At 49.4% G+C, this 18,094-nt stretch overlaps 6 protein-coding genes across 6 annotated transcripts; 1 reads left to right on the top strand and 5 right to left on the bottom strand.

The window, feature by feature from the left end:
- Positions 1-1,362: 1,362 nt before the first annotated feature.
- FSUBG_7991 (uncharacterized protein) lies at positions 1,363-1,985 on the bottom strand (the record flags this gene model as incomplete). The annotated part of the gene is made up of 2 exons (XM_036686353.1): positions 1,363-1,494; positions 1,800-1,985. 2 exons carry the CDS (start codon positions 1,983-1,985, stop codon positions 1,363-1,365), a joined length of 318 nt encoding a protein of 105 aa, XP_036536513.1.
- Positions 1,986-3,583: 1,598 nt separating this feature from the next.
- Positions 3,584-4,714, top strand: FSUBG_7990 (uncharacterized protein; the record flags this gene model as incomplete). The annotated part of the gene is made up of 1 exon (XM_036686352.1): positions 3,584-4,714. The coding sequence occupies one exon, from the start codon at positions 3,584-3,586 to the stop codon at positions 4,712-4,714; it is 1,131 nt and encodes a 376-aa protein (XP_036536512.1).
- Positions 4,715-5,002: 288 nt separating this feature from the next.
- Positions 5,003-6,402, bottom strand: FSUBG_7989 (uncharacterized protein; the record flags this gene model as incomplete). Its single annotated transcript, XM_036686350.1, has 3 exons — positions 5,003-5,445; positions 5,496-5,614; positions 5,705-6,402. 3 exons carry the CDS (start codon positions 6,400-6,402, stop codon positions 5,003-5,005), a joined length of 1,260 nt encoding a protein of 419 aa, XP_036536511.1.
- Positions 6,403-7,559: 1,157 nt separating this feature from the next.
- FSUBG_7988 (oxidoreductase) lies at positions 7,560-8,690 on the bottom strand (the record flags this gene model as incomplete). Its single annotated transcript, XM_036686349.1, has 4 exons — positions 7,560-7,702; positions 7,752-7,865; positions 7,913-8,108; positions 8,154-8,690. The coding sequence occupies 4 exons, from the start codon at positions 8,688-8,690 to the stop codon at positions 7,560-7,562; spliced, it is 990 nt and encodes a 329-aa protein (XP_036536510.1).
- An 822-nt stretch (positions 8,691-9,512) lies between these two features.
- On the bottom strand, positions 9,513-11,743 carry FSUBG_7987 (ankyrin repeat domain protein; the record flags this gene model as incomplete). The annotated part of the gene is made up of 2 exons (XM_036686348.1): positions 9,513-11,481; positions 11,532-11,743. 2 exons carry the CDS (start codon positions 11,741-11,743, stop codon positions 9,513-9,515), a joined length of 2,181 nt encoding a protein of 726 aa, XP_036536509.1.
- A 2,338-nt stretch (positions 11,744-14,081) lies between these two features.
- Positions 14,082-16,022, bottom strand: FSUBG_7986 (membrane ycf1; the record flags this gene model as incomplete). The annotated part of the gene is made up of 1 exon (XM_036686347.1): positions 14,082-16,022. The coding sequence occupies one exon, from the start codon at positions 16,020-16,022 to the stop codon at positions 14,082-14,084; it is 1,941 nt and encodes a 646-aa protein (XP_036536508.1).
- Positions 16,023-18,094: the final 2,072 nt, after the last annotated feature.

Genomic DNA, 18,094 nt, shown 5'->3' with positions numbered 1-18,094 from the left:
ATTAGAAAGATACACGCCTTTGGAATTCAACAGTAGTATCGAGCGCCGGAGTTGGCAATGTCGAGGAAGCAGGAGGACGGGTGCCATTCGAATAATTAGGCGGACGAAATGACAAAGGGAGCATTGACTGATATAAAGCGGCCCGCTCTTGGTAACAAAAGTCACACTAAGCACCAAAGTTTGATCATCGTGTGAACATGGTCTTTGCTCTCTGAGAGACTCTCTTTCAAGGCTTTACATTCCGTTTCAAGCTTTACGTATTGGACAATTCCTTGCCGAATAAGCTCGGATCTTTTCTTGTCGAAAACTGCAGAACTTGGCCATCATTTTGCGAATTTTGGCAAGGCTTAAAGTCGTCAGGAGCAAATAACGACAAGAGTTCCAAGACGGAGCGGAGATTGCCAAGGAAAAGCTATTCAAGCTTCCTGTTTTCCGAACTCCTGGGATATCCACCACGAGGGAATTCTGTAGAGACTGTATCCGAAAGATGACAACTCCGAATGAGAGAAGGCTGTCGATACTGCGTAGCGATGCCGACTTGTTAATAATAGTATACAGGCGGACCGGTAACACATTCGATGAAGGCGTGCTTCATCTAGTTCACGGACGCTGACTTGACAAGCTGAGCTGGCATCAGATGTCCAACCCATAGTGCTTGATGTATCGATGGTTATCACCTTGAATCTCTCAAGCAGTGAGTCGCAGACTTGGACTTGGTAGCCTGAGGTTGTGTCTTTCTTAAGGGAGACATGAGGGAGAGCAGCTCCGAGCCGGCCCCCGAGTACCGTTGAGCCGGTTTGTATAGGGTGTTGGCTTAGACTTTGGTTCAGCATCAGACTAGACTGATCAACGCTCGAGGTCACCCAGGTGATACTATCTACTCTCGTGCCTGAGTTTCCAGGTTTGTTGCCAATGCCGTACTCGATCGGGCTTTGTCGAAAAGTTTGAATGGCTCAGAACCGACTGCTGGTTGATATGTCGTTCTTTTCTGACCCGCTCTACTTCCGCTTTCTTCCTTGAGTTGGTCAAGCTGGATCGCTGATCTGGCTTTGCCGAGACTTTGTGTCCAAGTCGATACCCGCGAGGTACCTGGATCAGATACTGAGGACAGTGGTGCTTCTCACAATGATGTCTGGGTCACATTTGCCATGAACATGTGGGGCAGACATTACTCTGGACTTGCTATGTTCCAGTGCAAAGCTTCATCAGCGCCACCCTGGTCGACGTCATCTTGTGGCTGCTCAGATGATAGACGAAACTTAGGACTGCGGCGATCTTCTGGGCGTGCAATGGACAGCATAGCCTGGTAACAATGCAAAGACCTATAAAGGCAACCAAGCAAGGGTGAGACATGATAGATCTTCAGGGTCGGTAGCAGTGGTCATAGTTTGGGTTTGTGAGAATGTTGAGACTCTGCAGACCCCCGGCCAGAGGGACGTTGTCGATCTTAGAGTTGAAATCAGGCTTGACAAGACTCAGACGCCATTTGATCATCTGCTGGTTGTAGTTACATAGTACAAGACTATGTTTCACTCAGTGCTAGGAGCCACTCGACGTAGACACTTGTTCGAGTTATGTTCGAGTAGGTGAGTTGTTTTGTGAGGGCATGATTTTGGTTGCAGGAAATGTTTGTGATGCCCGCACTGCTGGTAGTTCAGCTGCGGCATCGTGCTTCTCGCTGAGGCCAACAACAATAAGACTTATCATATGTTAAAGACTGTTGTCAAGCAAACTTGTTAGTAAGAACAAGACAAGGCTTGGATGGGGGAGTTCTTACTCTTGTCTTGTCCAGTTCCTACTGGGATAGGGATAGGCCTGGTCATGGCAGTATCTTCCTTTATCTGCCGCTCGATCTTGGCGTCGACCTTGTCCACTGGCAACCCGGGCAATCTTGCTCGTTGGCAAGCATCAAACGTCTCGACGCTTGACAGCACGAAACCGAGCTCCGTCTGCCAGGCTTCTGGGTCCCAAGAGAAGTTAGACATTTTTCGATTAAAAGAGAGTAAAAGGTGTAAAATACCACGAATTGACTCTGTCGATGGCGGTCTGCCATCTTGTAAAGTCTCTTGATTATCCGTCTGGGGCATGAAACGCATGGGGCTCCTGACTTCAAGGACGGTAGAGCCAAGTGACATTACCAGAGTCGGACTTGAAGCATCTGGACCTTACCATGGTGGGTGATGCCAAGGCATGGTCCAATGCCACGCCACCAAAATGTCTTGGAGGTTGATGGGCGCGTGAAGTGTGTTCGGGGTCTGAACTAACAACCCCCTCACCCCATCCCTCAAGAATAATGGTAACTCAACTTGGTAGAGCTAGTCTTGCTAAGTCAAAAGATGAAAACTGGAAGAAACGATAAGCAAACCTTCGGGAGACCTCTGGAGAGACTAAAAGCTTTCCGCAACGGTCTTTCGTCAAGCCAGCGTGTACTTGACCTCCTCTTCGAAGATGAAGTCGAAGCATTCTAAGAAACAAAAGACTCAGCACCAAGGTCAGAGACCCAGAGCACCGTCACAAAGGGGTTGCCCCAGCACAACCACGAGGGAAGCCCGGGGCGTGATAATTGAAGAACAGGAATGAAATTGGGAAGAAGAGGAGGTTATATATCTGGGTGACAAGTCCGAGCTCTACATTACATCATCAGTTTTTGATGAGCTAGGAGAAAAGAGAGAACTTGTTGTATCCTACATGCTGAGTTGTGTTTGATGAGGTGGCATGCCTTGCCGTGGTGGCGGAGTGTTGTGTTAACGGGAGTTGTGGTGTACTCAGGCATGTTCCCGTGAGGTATCAGATCTGATATCGTATCTATCACATCACAACCCGAAAACTTCAACTTTTTGAGAAATCCACGTCCCAATCTCTCTGTGCGCATGGAGCGGTGAGCAGTGAGATGCAGTCAAGTAGGCACAAGCCACTGTTTTCCATTTTGAAACGACTGCAAATACCAGATATCATGGTCCAGATTCTTTACCCGCTTCGACCCATGCCTGGGCTTCCAAAAGTGTACACCGACGGAAAATGACATACTAAAACCTTGGTACAATTCACGAAATTCTAACCTCTGAATACACACTTGGACCAATAAGTAAAGAGATACAGCCAAACAACCACAAGTCACTGCTTTACAGCTCTGAGACGATCACAAATCTTGCAGACCACGGTCAAGGCTCTCTACCAGCTTCCCCTCAAGCCCAGGCCTTCCGACGTTCACACCGACGGGACATGATGCACCCAAACGTGTGAACAACCGTCACAACTCAATTCTACCAACAACTCACACTCAACAAACCTCAGCCGTCCTTGCCACGTCAACTAACTTCCTCACGCAAAGATCCTTCAATGACGGATAATGTGATACATTCAAACACTCACCATCCAAAACCGCCATCTAATTATAAATCGAACAAATCACAGCCCAAGTTACAAACCCCCGGCCCCGCCTCCCTCCCGTCCCTCCCGTCCCTCCCGCATCTCCACTCCCCAAAAGCCTCCGGTCGCCCCACATCAACCCTCCGATCCCCGTCAACTCCGTCCGTCTCACTCATCAGTCAGTTTTCTCAAAACTCATCACCAAACCAAAACAATGCACACGCACCCGAATCAAATTCGCTCTGCATGCGAGCGCTGCCGTCGCCAGAAACTGCGCTGCTCACGGTCCCTCTCTTCGCCTTCATGCGCCCGCTGCACCCGTCTCGGCCTGACATGTCAGGCTGGTCTGCAACGACGCGTCGGCAGACCGCCTAAGAAGGACATGGTGCTTCACAAGCCTGCTGATGATATGCAGTTTGTTCAAGCGCTACTGGACGACACGGCTTGGAATCTCGATCCGTTTTGCGGGTATACGCCTGAAAGTCTCCCGTTTCCAATGGATGCGTGGCCTTCTGTGTCAGAGCTTGATCCACCGGAGCTCGAGCAAAAGATCATAGTGCCTAGTATGCAGGTATTTGAAAAGCTATCGAAACTTAATGTCGATATCCACCGGGGATGGGAATTCGTGTCGCAGCTTGAGAATGACTTTCGGTTGAGTACGTTTGTGTGTGAGGATCGAGAGAGACAGAATGGGTATCAGAATATCCAGGTGGTCTTGAAGGCGGCGCAGGAGTACCTTGTCGTCCTCAAGACACTGCACCGGCAGCTCGGGACACGTACTGTGTATTGCCAAGGTCGCAAGCCACATACAAACAGGATGATGCTGTCCTTGGCGGCAAACACAGAGTCTCCTGAGTCGATAGCTTCTTCATCGGGTGAAGCGACACCAACATCCGGAAGCATTGCACCCGAGCTTCCCCCAGTATTCGATTCGCCCACGATGTTTCTAATAATATCTTGCTACGTACAACTCATCAAACATCTTGAAGTTGTGCTAAGGATCATATTCAACTCAATATCAGATCCACATCAGGACCTGATCGATGCCGCTCCCATGTCGTTTGCCGATGTACCTCTGATCGAGCCGTCAACCCAATTCGTGCTCTTCTCTGAGATGTTGCGCCACATTATGAGTCAGATGAATCTTCTCATGGGACTCCCCAGTGCTTGGTCAAGCCAAAGCTCTTGGACAGGTCTGTTGACCAATCAACGGTATCGGGATATGCTGAATACTGAGCTTGGAGATGTGGAGGATGGGTGGACGACGCGGCCAAGCAAGTTGATGGAGATTAACAGGATAACAAAGGATATGCTAGACGAGTTCACCATGATGGGGATTTACTGAACCTTTCCAGCTGGCCCTGTAATCCAGTTAACAAGAGTAGTTACAGGAGCAATTTCGTAGCGTAGGAGCAAAACGCAGTCGTAGAATTCGAATTCAAGGTGACGTTTCATCGAGGAAATTTATACTCTAAGTTAATCTAATTTCTGTAACAATAATTCATGGCTGAGCACTCTGGTGTTAATGTGCTTCTTCGTCGTCCTTCTGTAGCATCATAGTGCTGGCTCTTGTAGCCCAAATCTCAGTCCTAGCCTCAACTCCTCGCAAAAGCCAAATAAAATCCATGCAAAGTCATTTTAGGGACATAGAAAAGGTGAACTCAAAGTTGTTGCTGCCCCCTGCGTCAAAAACGAACGGGAACTTGATAGCCAGGTCGAGTGGGAGGCTATCGGCAACAGGACTTGATGCCGTCGGCGTCGATCCTCGTCGGTTCGTCCTTGATAAAGTGTGCTCCTCGCTATTGGCTCTCTTGTTTCTTCCTTTCTTAACCGGTATCGCCAGTGCCTTCTTTGGTTCTGATGGTGGTTCAACATTCCATTCGCAAGCGAGAACTCTAAACTCGACCTGCTCTGGGTTCTTGTGGGTGCTCAGGCTGCTCGACTTGGCGTATTTGACAAAGTTCTCCTGTAGCCAAGATTTGACTTGAAGAACTCTGGAGCTGATAGTCCAATCTTGCGTATCCGCTTCGAAATAGCTTCTGTTCCCGCCCTCGAACCTGCATGTGCCTGTTTTCGCTTCGAATGAGGTCAGTAGTTGTCTCAAGCCTCTGTCATCTATCGCTTACCTTTCAAGTCTCTCTGGAACCCGTGGTGATCTGTGGCAGCATTGAGGTCGGATTTACGTAGAATGAGGTAATCGACAAAGAAGAACTGCTCCAGGTTGGGGAGATATTGAGCCAAGAACCTGTACAAGTGTTTTGGGTACCTGACTTTATCAGGAGTGCTGTGGATCAGGCCGCAGTTTGGACATCGCCTGGCCGATTGTTGCTCGTACCATTTGTGGCAATATCTGACCGCGACCTTACGGATTTGATCGAGCCCTGAGCAGTTCAGAACCTTGTTGAAGCGTATGCTGTCTTCGTAGACTTCAGGTGGGACGTATTCGAGATAGATGACATCCGAGAAGGAGTTGAGACTAACAATCCGGCCAGTGTTAAGGCGAAAAGTCGTAGACCGATTTGTAAGGGACTTGGCTACGGCGGCAGCTTCATTGCATGTGACGGAAAGTTTGGTGAGCTGTTGATGGAGATTCGTGTAATAAGAGATATCGGCTTGTGGAGTGGGGTAGAGAGGCTTCAGTGTACCGTACACCTTTGCAGTTGGGCGAGCTTCCCTTCTGACCTCGAACGCCATAGAATCAACATCCCCATCTTGACCTTGAGCACTTGCGTGGAGGAACGTCGACTCTTTGAGCCACCATTTTCCAAGCCCTGTTGCCGGGTGCCAGTCAGTGTCGATTTTGAGAAAGTGCATGCCGGGAGTCTCCAGGGTAGCTTGCCATATCTGGGCACGTATCTCTGGCGGCAGGCGAGGAAAAGGCGTGAAGGTGCGGCAATCTTCAGGTATTTGGAACTTGAGAGGAGTCTCTATCGATTGTTTAAGGGACTCCGTAGAAGGATCTGTATCCTTTGATGCCGGGGGAAGTTGGATGGTGACGCCATCGTGGGCATTATCAACGTCGTGAGCACTCATGATAGCCGTGGGCCATGAGCTTATCGTTATCTCGCGATCATGAAGGAGGGGTGTAGATTAGAAAGACGGACGATCAAGAGAGCGAAGACGACGCAACAAGAGCGATCGGCGGAGCTGGATGAAGCGAAGAGAAAGTGAAGATACAGAGTATCGATGGTGTTGCAGAAACAAAAATGATGGAGTAAATGAAGTTGGAGAAGTAGCGGAAGCCTCATATCAGTGGCCAGTGAGTAATCGGGATCGGCGGGGAAGCAGGCAGTCACAGCCAGTCTGCCAGTTCCCGTCGGGTTGGGTTGGAGAAGGTGCTGCAGAGTTCAGCCGCTAATAAACAGGCAGCTCAGCGCCACAACGCAGCACTATCAGGTCTGCCTGGGCTAGGTAGTTTTCAGCGGATGAAGGACTGCAATATGTGAAATATCATTACTAAATATCGCTTGAGTTTTCAAATGCATTGGCTACGCTTTGGCATGTCCTGCGATATCTCTTGTCTCGTGATTTGGCTGGCTTGTGTAAAGCGCTTCACCGCATTTACCTTGATGATTCAATGCTTCGGAAGATGCGCCAACCAACGCATGCCACCGCACCTTGACGGGCTAGACGGGTCATGTCAAGCTGTCAGGTGAGAACTCAATCCGATTTAATTGCCTACAATTCGTTGTTTCATTTACTGAGGCTTATAACGTCATTTAGTTTACTATTTCATGAAGAAAACAGCTTCAATTAATGCAAAGTATTATTACTGCACTTTTAAAGTCATACGTCAGATCTCAATCTACGTGTGACATGAGATCCATGGCTGGCTTTTTGTGACACGCCATATAGCCACCGAGAAGAAGAAACCCTGCTTCAGATTAGGAACAAAGAAAATATCAAAAAAAAACGAAAGAAAGAAAGAAAAAGCAACTGGCTTGCGCAACTCCAAGGATTGAAGTAGTTTGTCTGCAGCCTTCCACTCCCAAGAGGCACCTAGTTAAAGGTTGAAGAAACATGCATCTCACAAGCAAAAGTGCCTTAGAGAATGATGCAGTTGACAAAGAGCGAATGATACATATTAAGCGTGAAAAACGATAATCCCATTATACCAGGTATTCTAAGCACCTGCAGTTTTGAATCCAACTCCTACTTTATTACCTCAAGCCAAAAGCACACTGCATCGATTAATATCCAAACTTCTGCCCAACAAGCTCCTCACTCAGCCTCCACAACTTCTCAGCCTCAACAGCATCTCGCGCCCAAGCCTTGACAGTATCAACAAAAGGATCAGCAACCCTCGCTTCCAAGAGATAAGCACCGTTGCTCGCTATCAGCTATTAGTATTTATTCATATCCAGTTGGAACTCATATCTCACCTTTGATGTTGGGGTCGAAAGCAGCGAATGCATGCGTCGCAGCGCCTACTTCAACGGGAACAGGGGGGATAGCTGTCCATCCCTCAGAGTTGCCTCGTTCGCGGTGCGATTTGACTGAAGTTTGTTAGCTAGAGAATTGGGAGAGCGAAAAGTTGACTTACTGAAAGTGCCGAGATCAGCGTCCATGCTGGCAAAGTCGAGATGTGTGCCGAGGCCAGTTGACAAGATGAGGCCGGGGTGAACACTGTACGATTGAAGGCCACGACTTCCTAGCTTTTGAGCCAGAGATACAGAGAATAGCATGTTTGCAGTCTTGGATTGGCCGTAGGCACTCCATTGGTCGTAAAGCTCGCCGTCCTGTTGAAGTTAGTATAGTTCAGTATGCAAAACCAGGTGACTTACACTAAAGTGAGGATCGGCGAAGCGAATAGGGCCGAGACTGTGACCATTGCTCGAGATGTTGACAACGCGAGGTGACTCTGAAGCAAGAATCTTATCCATAATCAAGTTCGTCAAAAGAAAATGTCCAAGATGGCAAATAGCAAACTGCATCTCATAGCCATCCACACTCTTGGTGTATGGAATAGCCATGACTCCAGCATTGTTAACAACGACATCAATGCTAGGCACATCACTCCAGCTGTTAACCTCCTCAGCAGCCTTTCGCACTGAAGCCAAAGAGCCAAGATCTACCACAAGAGAGCGGGTCTTGACAGAAGGGTTGGTCTTGGTGATGGCTTCAGACATTTCTTGGAGTTTGGAGGCGTTGCGGCCTGCGAGGATGAGAAGCGATGGGGATTTAGAGGCACTTTCTAGGATGAATGTTCCGCCGAGACTGTTGGGCGTGACACCGGTTGTGAGGATTGTCTTGCCCTTGATAATGTCGGCATATTCGTTGGCGAGGTCGTTGGTGGTGGTTGAAGCAGTGTGAGGAGACATGATGGTTGAATTGACAGCTGATGAAAGCTCAAGATGTGTTTAGTGTATTGTTGAGTGTGTGTTTTGAACTGTGAGTATTGATGATAAGTCTATTCAAGTGGGAATCTCCCACAATATTTATTCTAGAGGCCATTTCTAAAGTCCGAAATTGATCTCATTGAGATTCTATGGCAGATACGAATAATGAAGTGCGGGTTTTGCAGTACATCGCGGCTGGCGTCAGCCATCATCGGCTTAAGAGGGGACCGATGCTGACGCTTTTTCGCCAACATGTCCGAAAAGCCAATCATATTGCGAATTGGTCGAGACAACCTTCGCTTTCGGACTTTAGAGCAAGGGTATCATCTACGGAAGGATGACGGCAAAGATGCAGCGATGCGTTTATAGATCCCTCTTGAGACTAGAGAGTATAATGCATGATCCTGAAGGAATCATCGAAGCGCGCTGCAAAGTCCACGAATCAAGTTCACGAGGGGACTCAGAAATCTCACCGGAGATACTGAAAAGTACCTGGTTGCTATTCCCCCGGTTTCCCAGTCTATTGAAAACATGTGATGCACTGTTGTGGCGTATGCCTTCACTTCAGAGGATAGCCAGAGTAACTGCTCCAGAACGCATTGTCACCAACATCTTACATGAAATTCGGAAGAATATCGCTTTTACTTCTTTCTTTATTTCTGTGGAGGAGATCTTAGGTCCCTATATGTACAGTGAAAGCAAGTCTATACCTTCTTTTGCCATATAACACCAGGGTATTCGCTTCTATACCAACGCCATCCATAAGTGCAAACCCCATATAGACATATATAGCCATCAACCTCCTCAACTCTCATCACCTAAAACAACCTCCCACTCCTGCAGTACCGTTGGTTCTTGCACCGCTCTTCCCGAAATCCCACTCAACCACGCCCTACACGCCTCGAGGTGCGCATACTCTGCATCATCGTGACCTCTTAAACCCTTCATCTTAGCGTCTGCGACTTCTAGCACACTTCTGCCCGCTGCATCGCGAACATGAACACATGCGCCGCTCTCAACAAGCTGTTTGACAGCGAGTTTGTGACCGCAGCGAACAGCGATGTGCAGTGCTGTTTCGCCTGATCGGTTTCGAGCGTTGACTTGTGCGCCGGAATCGATGAGTTCTCGAATGATATCAGGACCAATCTTGTAGTCGTCATCTTCAGGCAGTTGAGCGACGAATGCCATTAGGGGTGTATTGCCGTGGATGTCGTAGTGGTTTGGATCGACGCCTGCATCGAGGAGGTTCTGGAGAAGAACAAGACGGAATTGCAATCTATCGGTGCACGAGTCCGAGTTCTTAGTGGTCTTGTCCCTTCGGCGGCGTCGGTCGATTGGCGCGCCGTTCTCATCGAGGTAGTACTTTTGAGTGATACTGGTTTCGCTGAGTGTGGCGGCTGCGAGACAATGGAGTCCATTACGACCTTGGTTGTCTTCAAGTCGGAGGTTGTGTTCCGCGTCGTTGATGTACTTGAGGAGTTGCGTCTCTTGATGGATATCGTCAAAGTGCCAAGGGTCGGCGATGCTAGCTTGTCGAGACATTGGCACTGGGGGGTCAACGTCCATAGCCTGTGTGCTCGCTCTGCTGATACCCATTCCAGGCTCGGGGATGGCTGAATAAGTAGGTGTTACGTTGAAAGCGTCCCTCTTCTGATAGCTAGTTGCACTGCACAGTCCCAGTGCATAATTTCGTAGCTCAGGCGGTGTGTCCCGTAATAAGAGAATATGCGAGAATGAGCGTCCATAACAGTCGCGCGCACTGAAGTCGAATCCTTTGTGAGCGAGTGCATCCAACAACTGCTTCAGCAACTCCTGGTTTTGAGATTGAAACCAGGTAGTGTGCAAGACGTGAAGGAGTGTCTGGCCCGCTGTATTCTGCACATTCAGTACATGGTTGGCCTTATCCGAGATGATTGCTTGAAAGACATAATCCGACAAGAATCGCGCAGCCATGAGATGAAGTGCCGTATGTCCAAACTGATCGCGCTCTTCGAATGAACTACCATGAACAGCAGCTGATAAGGCATTGGTTCCAGTTTGAGTAGGACCATATGCTGTGATCCAAGCTGGCTCTTCGATCTCGTGGATAGGGCGGCAGAAGCAAGCCAATTTCTGATGAATCTCATCTTGTGGAAAACATGTATATTGGGCAAATTCGTCGATGCAGAGAAAGTTTCCAGGAAGGTAGTAAGGTCCCATGGGCAAATGAATCGGTGCGTCGCGATCGTTGAGCCATGATGCCACGCTTGGTTCCTCATCCGAGATGGGAGATAGACTTGTTCCTCGACGGTTGAGAGGCGCCGTATACCGCTTTATGAGGCGCTTAACTGTCTTGACATATGGATGTGAATAGTCATTGAGTATTTGTCGTAAACTCCCAGTCGTGCAGTCCGTCGATGTAGTCATGAATGTAGGTCGCTGTAAGAAGTTCCGAAACGTACTGTTGTCCTCCTGATTTTGTTGCATCTGTCTTTGAGCGGCCGTTCCATTATTTGGGACAAACTGCTGCGGATATTGGTTAAAAGGCGGAACCTCGAGCGAAACTCTAGTGCCGGGATCTCTAACAAGATGCGGCGTCGGGATAGCGTTGAGAGCTGGGATGGGTCCAGAAGCTTGTGTTGGAGATGCAACGGAATTATGAGTTGAGCTGGTGCGTGTAGGAGAAAGAGCCAGCTCTTCTAATCGGCGAACCATATCATCTTCGGTCTTGGGGTGAAGCCATCGTGGCTGTTTGTTGAGCATCGCATTGAGAGTCTTGTGGGCGGAATCTTTACTATACAGCTGTTAGTGTATATCCACAGCGCAACGTCAAGAAATACGTACCCAGGCGCAGGAGTATCGGGGGATTTAGCATGAACGACCGCCATAATCTTCTCCAGAGGGAGAGTCGTATAAAGATAAAGTCGCGAGACTTTTCGTCGCGATGAAGGCGTCCATAGTGGTGGTCTTCCAGTTGTGGTATTGTTTGATCCGCTAGGCGAAGCAGATGATATCGGAACTTGAAGGTTGAACGGCGAAGCAACGTTATTGTTCATTGCGTTGGGCTTTGATTCACAATCAACAACAAATGGAAAAAAGGCAATCAGAGGTGATTCCGATGCTGCTTTTAGCTATAATTCACGAGGCTGTCATGATGCTGATGGTTGATACAGGAATCGCAAGCTTATAAGTCAGCTCCCTCTTAGGCCAGAGTCATAGGTCGCTAGGTATGGAGTAGAGGGCAGTGGTGATGGGAGCAAAAGATGGCCGCCAGAACAGGCCGGCCGGGCCACAAATAACCTGCAGCAGACTGTGGAATGGGAGAGGTGCTGCGCCTCAGCGCTCGCAGGAGGCCTGTTCGGAAAGAGGTTGCGAGTGCTACAAATGGAGGTTCGGGTGAGACAGTGAGTGCTGTAAATGGATAGCTAGAGGAGCATATGTCCGTAGGAGGTCTGAGTGCCGTGTTCCCGATGCATTGACGTTTGTGATCTGGAGATAGACGAGGGAGATAATCTAATCTGCAACTAAGACGCTGAGGCCATTCCCGTAGACAGCTATAATACAGGCCGTTTGATAGTGCTACAGGGCTCCATGCTACAGTTCCCACCAATTACAACCACTATGGGGCATTTCAATAGTCTGCACCTGAATACAGTTACGTCAAAACTCTTAATCATTTGATCAAATAAGTGATGAAATACTCAATTCTCCATCACAGAACCAGAGCCGAATCTGTCATTCCAGAGGGAACCTTGGTCGCTGCCCTGGCATCAGTGGGAACACATGCAGAGGCGCAGGTCACGGCTGTGCTTACTGTGGCTCCAGGCACGAAAAGCCTTGCGCCACACCAACGAGGCTTTTCGGCATCACCACCAACTGCTATGCAGTATTTCAGTGTAATGCTTCTTCTCTTTTCTCAATAGCGGAGAGAAATGATGTCAATATGTCTGGAGATAATACAAACTCCTCGGTTTATACTGACGATGATGGAATTGCCGGGACTGAAGAACCAGCTGCCTGATTAGGGTTGGATTAACTGAACGGACATTACCTATCCGTAGACATGACAGATCGGATACTTCATACCTGATTATCGAATAACTTCTATCAAACAGAGCTCACCGAAATACTACAAATTATTCAATTATAGAAAACGGCCCGTCTTGGCATCCCTTGTCTGAAACGTCTCTCTTCAAGCGCGCCATGTATGTCATCAGCCCTTGCATGCATTCGCCGCCTCATTAGTTGAAACAGCCGCGCTCGACATCTCTGTAAGTCATCCGACCTCGAAAAAGAGACATTTCTACCCCGCCATAAAGACAACTTCCATTTGTCAACTTTAGCGGTAAAATCGGTTGGTTGTTTGTAGCCACGACACCGTTTCTTTCGTGGCTGACTGTTGAAACCTTGAAGCCATCGACGGAACCGCACCCACCTTGTAATAGCTGATACATAGGCCCTATGTCATCGTACGAAATGTTGCGGGTGTAACGGGACAAAGGGAGGATTGAGTGACGAGACATTCTCAGACGATTCATGGGGCTCATTCAAGGAGTGAGTTTGCTTCCCTTTGTCTCGTTCTGAAGAGCCAATCACGGCTATTCTTCGACCTCCGAATGATTCTATCACACACTCCTGCATAGGCAGCCTCTGCCCTTCAAAGAACTTGAAAACAGTCCAAGACAATCCTCTAGCAGTCTGGTTCTATCTCAACTCATTATCATTCATCCTTTATCATTTTCTCTGCGTTTCACTCTCTCACCGCAATCAAAAGCCACATTTCCATTCAAAACACACCTATCTTCTAGAACCCTTTCACGTGCCACTATCTGCTTCCCGCATTCCAGAGCAGAGACATGTCTCCCCTTTTTCTCCTCAACGGCCACAAATCTTTTTTGACTTTCGGGGAAAGCCCGCCCTGCTTTTGATCCCAACGATCTGATTGAAACGGTCCCCTAATTTGTTTTGCTCACCCCCTCTCCTTTGTTCTAGCGCTGTTCCACATGATGAATCAAAGGAGATAGAGTTTGGGAAAACTGGTATCGCAGGGAGACGCTAGTGAAGACAAAGGGTTAAGTGACTACACGTGATAAACGGCTGGGCTATTGAGCTTCAATGCAAAACATGGGCTTGAAGCAGTCTGTCAGTTGTTCGAGTCTAAGTGAAAAGGCATTTTGGCCATCACAAGGAACAAAGACGTATTAAGATATGTCTATAATTGATGTGGTATCTTCAACGACAAAATTACACAATATTATCCAAAAATCGTAACCATTCTTTCTACCACTACTTGGCCGAGCCAAGATCGTCTAAATCATACTATGTACATAGTGAAGCTTATTATGTTTGTAATAAATAAACAGCAAAGGGAAAGTTTTATGTTCCATGATGCATTTACAGAAGAACGGCAAAGATACCGGCGGCAGCGACGGCCATCTCGACACCGAAGCGAGAAGCACCGGCAGTGACCTCGACAGCGGGGGCAGTGCCAGTGGGGGCATGGTAGGGGAGAGTGGCAGAAGGCTGGCTAGGAGCGGGAGCCTGGTAGGTCTCGGTCTTAGCAGGAGGAGCAGGGTAAGCAGGGTGCTCAGGCTTGGAGGGAGTCTCGGGCTGCTCAGGCTTGGCGGGGTGCTCAGGCTGGGCAGGAGTCTCGGGCTGAGAAGGCTTAGGAGCAGGGTACTCAGGCTGAGCGGGGTGAGAAGGCTGCTCAGGCTTGGGAACGACAACGGTGGGGTAAGAAGGAATCTCCTTGGTACCGGTGGCGTAGACAGTGGTCTGCTGGACAGTCTCGGTGGTGACAGAGCCGTAAGGGCAGTTGGGGACCTCAGGACCGCACTTGGTAACGGTGTAGACCTTGGTGAGGTAGGCGGTCTTGGTGGTGTAGAGAGTGCTGTGGGCAGGAGGAGCATAGCCGGTGGGCTTGGAGTGCTCCTCAGTGACAGGGCAGACGGTGGTAGAGACAGGGACAGTCTCAGTGGTGACGGAACCGTAAGGGCAGTTCTTGACCTCAGGGCCGCACTTGGTGACAGTGTAGATCTTGGTGGAGTAGACAGTCTTGGTAGTGTACTCAGGAGGAGCATAGCCGGTAGGCTTGGAGTGCTCCTCGGTGATGGGGCAGACAGTGGTAGAGACGGGGTAGCTCTTGGTGGTGACGGATCCGTAGGGGCAGTCCTTAACGGTAGAAGCGCACTTGGAGATGGTGTAGACCTCGGTAGAGTAGACGGTCTTGGTGGTGTAACCAGTAGGCTTGGGGTGCTCCTCAGTCACGGGGCAGACAGTGGTGGAAACAGCAACGGTCTCAGTGACGGTGTAAGGACCGTGGGTTCCGTAAGGGCAGTCCTTGACGTAGTCAGGGCACTTAGAGTATGTGTGAGTAGCGGTGGTGTAGATAGTCTTGGTGGTGTAAGGGACGGTAGCCTCAGTGGTCTGGGTACCGTGGGATCCCTCAGTGGTGGAAACACCCGCAGTCTTGGTCTCAGTGCCAGTAGGAGCGGTCTCAGTCTTGGTCTTGGTGTTGACAGGAGCAGTCTCAGTCTCGGTCTCAGTGCCAGTAGGAGCAGTCTCAGTCTTGGTCTCGGTGCCAGTAGGGGCGGTCTCGGTCTCAGTCTTGGTACCAGTAGGAGCAGTCTCAGTCTTGGTCTCGGTGCCAGTAGGGGCGGTCTCGGTCTTGGTCTCGGTACCAGTAGGAGCAGTCTCGGTCTTGGTCTCAGTGCCAGTAGGGGCGGTCTCAGTGCCGGTAGGGGCAGTGGCAGTCTCAGTACCAGTGGAGAGCTCCTCGGTGGTAGAGTCGCAGTCCTCCTCCTCGGTGGTGGTGTTGGTCTCAGCAGGGGCAGTGGTGGTGGAGGCAGCCTCGGTGGTGACACCGGTGGCAGTCTCGGTTTCAGAGGTAGCGGTATCAACCTTGGTAGTGGCGGTCTCGGTTGTAGCAGTGTCAACCTCAGTGGTACCGGTGGTGGCAGTCTCGGCCTCAGTGGTACCGGTAGTGGCAGTACCAGCCTCGGTGCTAGCGGTGGTAGCAGTCTCGGCCTCAGTGGTGGCAGTCTCTGTTGTGGCAGTGCCGGCCTCGGTGCTAGCAGTCTCGGTGGTAGAGACGGCAGCAGCTGTGGTGGTAGTGGGGAGGACACAGGTGCAAGCCTCCTGGAGAGACGGAAGGTCGGCACATGCTGAAGGGATGTTGGAAGCATCGATGTAGCTGCAGTACGAGGCACCAGCAGCGTGAACAGCCTGGTAGCAAAGGTCATCGGTATCACACTCGCATGTCTCCGGGGTGGGATCAATGACAACGGAGGCAGAAGCCAGGCCAAAGGCCATGGCCATAAAGGTAACGCTCTTCATTATGTTGGAAAGAATGTACAGATTCAGTAATGAACGAATGGACTGCGGTAGAACTCTGAAGAGTTACTTATATTCCGCGAAGACTGTTATAAGAAAGAGTGACAAGAAGAGGAGTGGGAAGGAAAAGAATGCCCATGTAGGTCGGAGGATGGTGTTTATATGCAAGAAACGAAAGAGTGAGCCTGGTCATCCCCTCCCCTGCCTCTCCTCCATCTCTTCCTCTCTCACTCTCTCTCTCTTCCCATCCTCTCGCGGGCGTGGGCCGCCGTTGGGCGTGGGTGGGTGACCCATACACCAGATTTGATAGTGTGCCTGAGCTTCGCGTTAGTTAGGGCGCTATTGAGCAGGGCTTCACACCCATGTGAGAGATGAGCAGATGGAACTAATCCAGAACGAGAGCCCTGCTCAGTGCTGTGCTGTAAATAACGGGCTCTTGTGCCGTCAGCCCGGCCTTGGCCGTGAAAGGCGCTTGTTGGAAAAACAACAGTCGAACAAAGTGCGTGCGGGTCAAAGAACGATGAAAGTCGTTAGCCACTTGGGTAATCGTGCGCTGAGTCGGGTCTCCACAGGGGTGGTCCCCTGACCCCTGACTAGATCGTGGCTAAACTAACCGCTTCGGGCGTTGTTAGCGGGGGTCGCTAAGAGGCAGTCGCCGAGAGCTGCGGTGGAGCGATACGATGCTGGGATTAACATACAAGGACTTTCGTCTATTTGAGCCGGGCAGACGTCTACAAACATTGAACCTTGCAAGGCCTAATGCTGTAATAGCTAGCAGAGATGAGTCGCTGAGCAATAGTTTCTCGTCGGATGTCGCACCAAAGAGTCCGGTTTCTTGGGTTGTTGACGCTATTACACGTCGTTATTTCAGCTCAAGGCTGGACCAGATAGTTTGCGATAACCTTGATTGATACGAATAACCTTCTGGAGTATCCCAGCAGCTGAGGCTGTCTATTGCTTCCTAGCTTCTGTTACCGATAGGGGTAGTGTCCTTCATTTCCTGTATAACTTCATGCAACTATAATCGCGAGTTGTTAGTCATCGGCACTTTGTATTGTTGCTAGCCTTTGTTGGCCATTAGATCTGCTATGTAGCATCAAAGAAGGTTTGTTATTTTTAGTGTTCACTCTATCGTCTTCTCCGGAGCAATATCGTATGGAGAATAGGAAATTAAGCAACCCATGTCGGCTTTGTTAGTGAGAGACAGTGACAGACAATACGTTACCCTACGGAGCGATAACGACCGAAGAACCGCAGATTCCAAGTTTTGGCATCTCGAATTTTCACTGATCGTCATGATGATCACCTAGATCTTTTCTGGAATCCCATCGATCGTGATGGTAGCCTACGAATGGCAGGATCATAGCCCCCAATGACCCGAAGAAGCCGTTGGTCAAGTGGGAATTGTTTCCTTGGTCTGCTTCAAAGAAGCCCCTCATGATGACTTGCTTGTAGTCCAAAAACTTACACATCTGACGTTTTGTTTTCTATTGTTTCTGTCTTCTTTCTCGACTATGTGTATCCTTTGAACAAGAAAGGCAATATTGTTTCACCGTTGAGTATTCTTTCGCCCTTTTTCGGTTCTTTCATCTTCATCAAATGCCGTTTATAGCATTGCACAGCCTTCAGATTCTCTTTCGGTACCACACAGGTTCCAAAAACGTCCATTTTGTGTGCCAGTTACCTGCCAATGACCGTCGCACGATCAACACTGAAAGCTCGGGTACCTGACAGCATGCAGATTTTAGCGTCCGCAATCTCCAGAGTGTGTGGATGGTACCGACAAAGGAAACACACAGAAACATAACCAAGCGTCATAGACGGTTTGTCAAGGCTTGCATTAACCCAGGGGGGAGATTAAAGAAGGATGAACGCAATTGCCACGAAAAAAACGGGCATCGAAAGATCCGGTTGTTTGGTGGCTTGGGGCACTTTGAAAGAAGCGCTACGACAGCGGTGCAATTTGCATCTTTCGCGCTGTGGCGTCTTCTAGAGTCCAATTGGCGTCCGTGACTCGCCCACTTGGTCCCAAGCCATTGCAAGCAATTGCGCGCATGCGAGAGGGTGTGTTTTAT

The sequence above is a fragment of the Fusarium subglutinans genome, assembly GCF_013396075.1.
Source record: "Fusarium subglutinans strain NRRL 66333 chromosome Unknown NRRL66333_c0000106, whole genome shotgun sequence".
NCBI lineage: Eukaryota > Fungi > Ascomycota > Sordariomycetes > Hypocreales > Nectriaceae > Fusarium > Fusarium subglutinans.
Note: the sequence above shows the minus strand (reverse complement) of the source record. Positions and strands in the feature narration are given on the sequence as shown.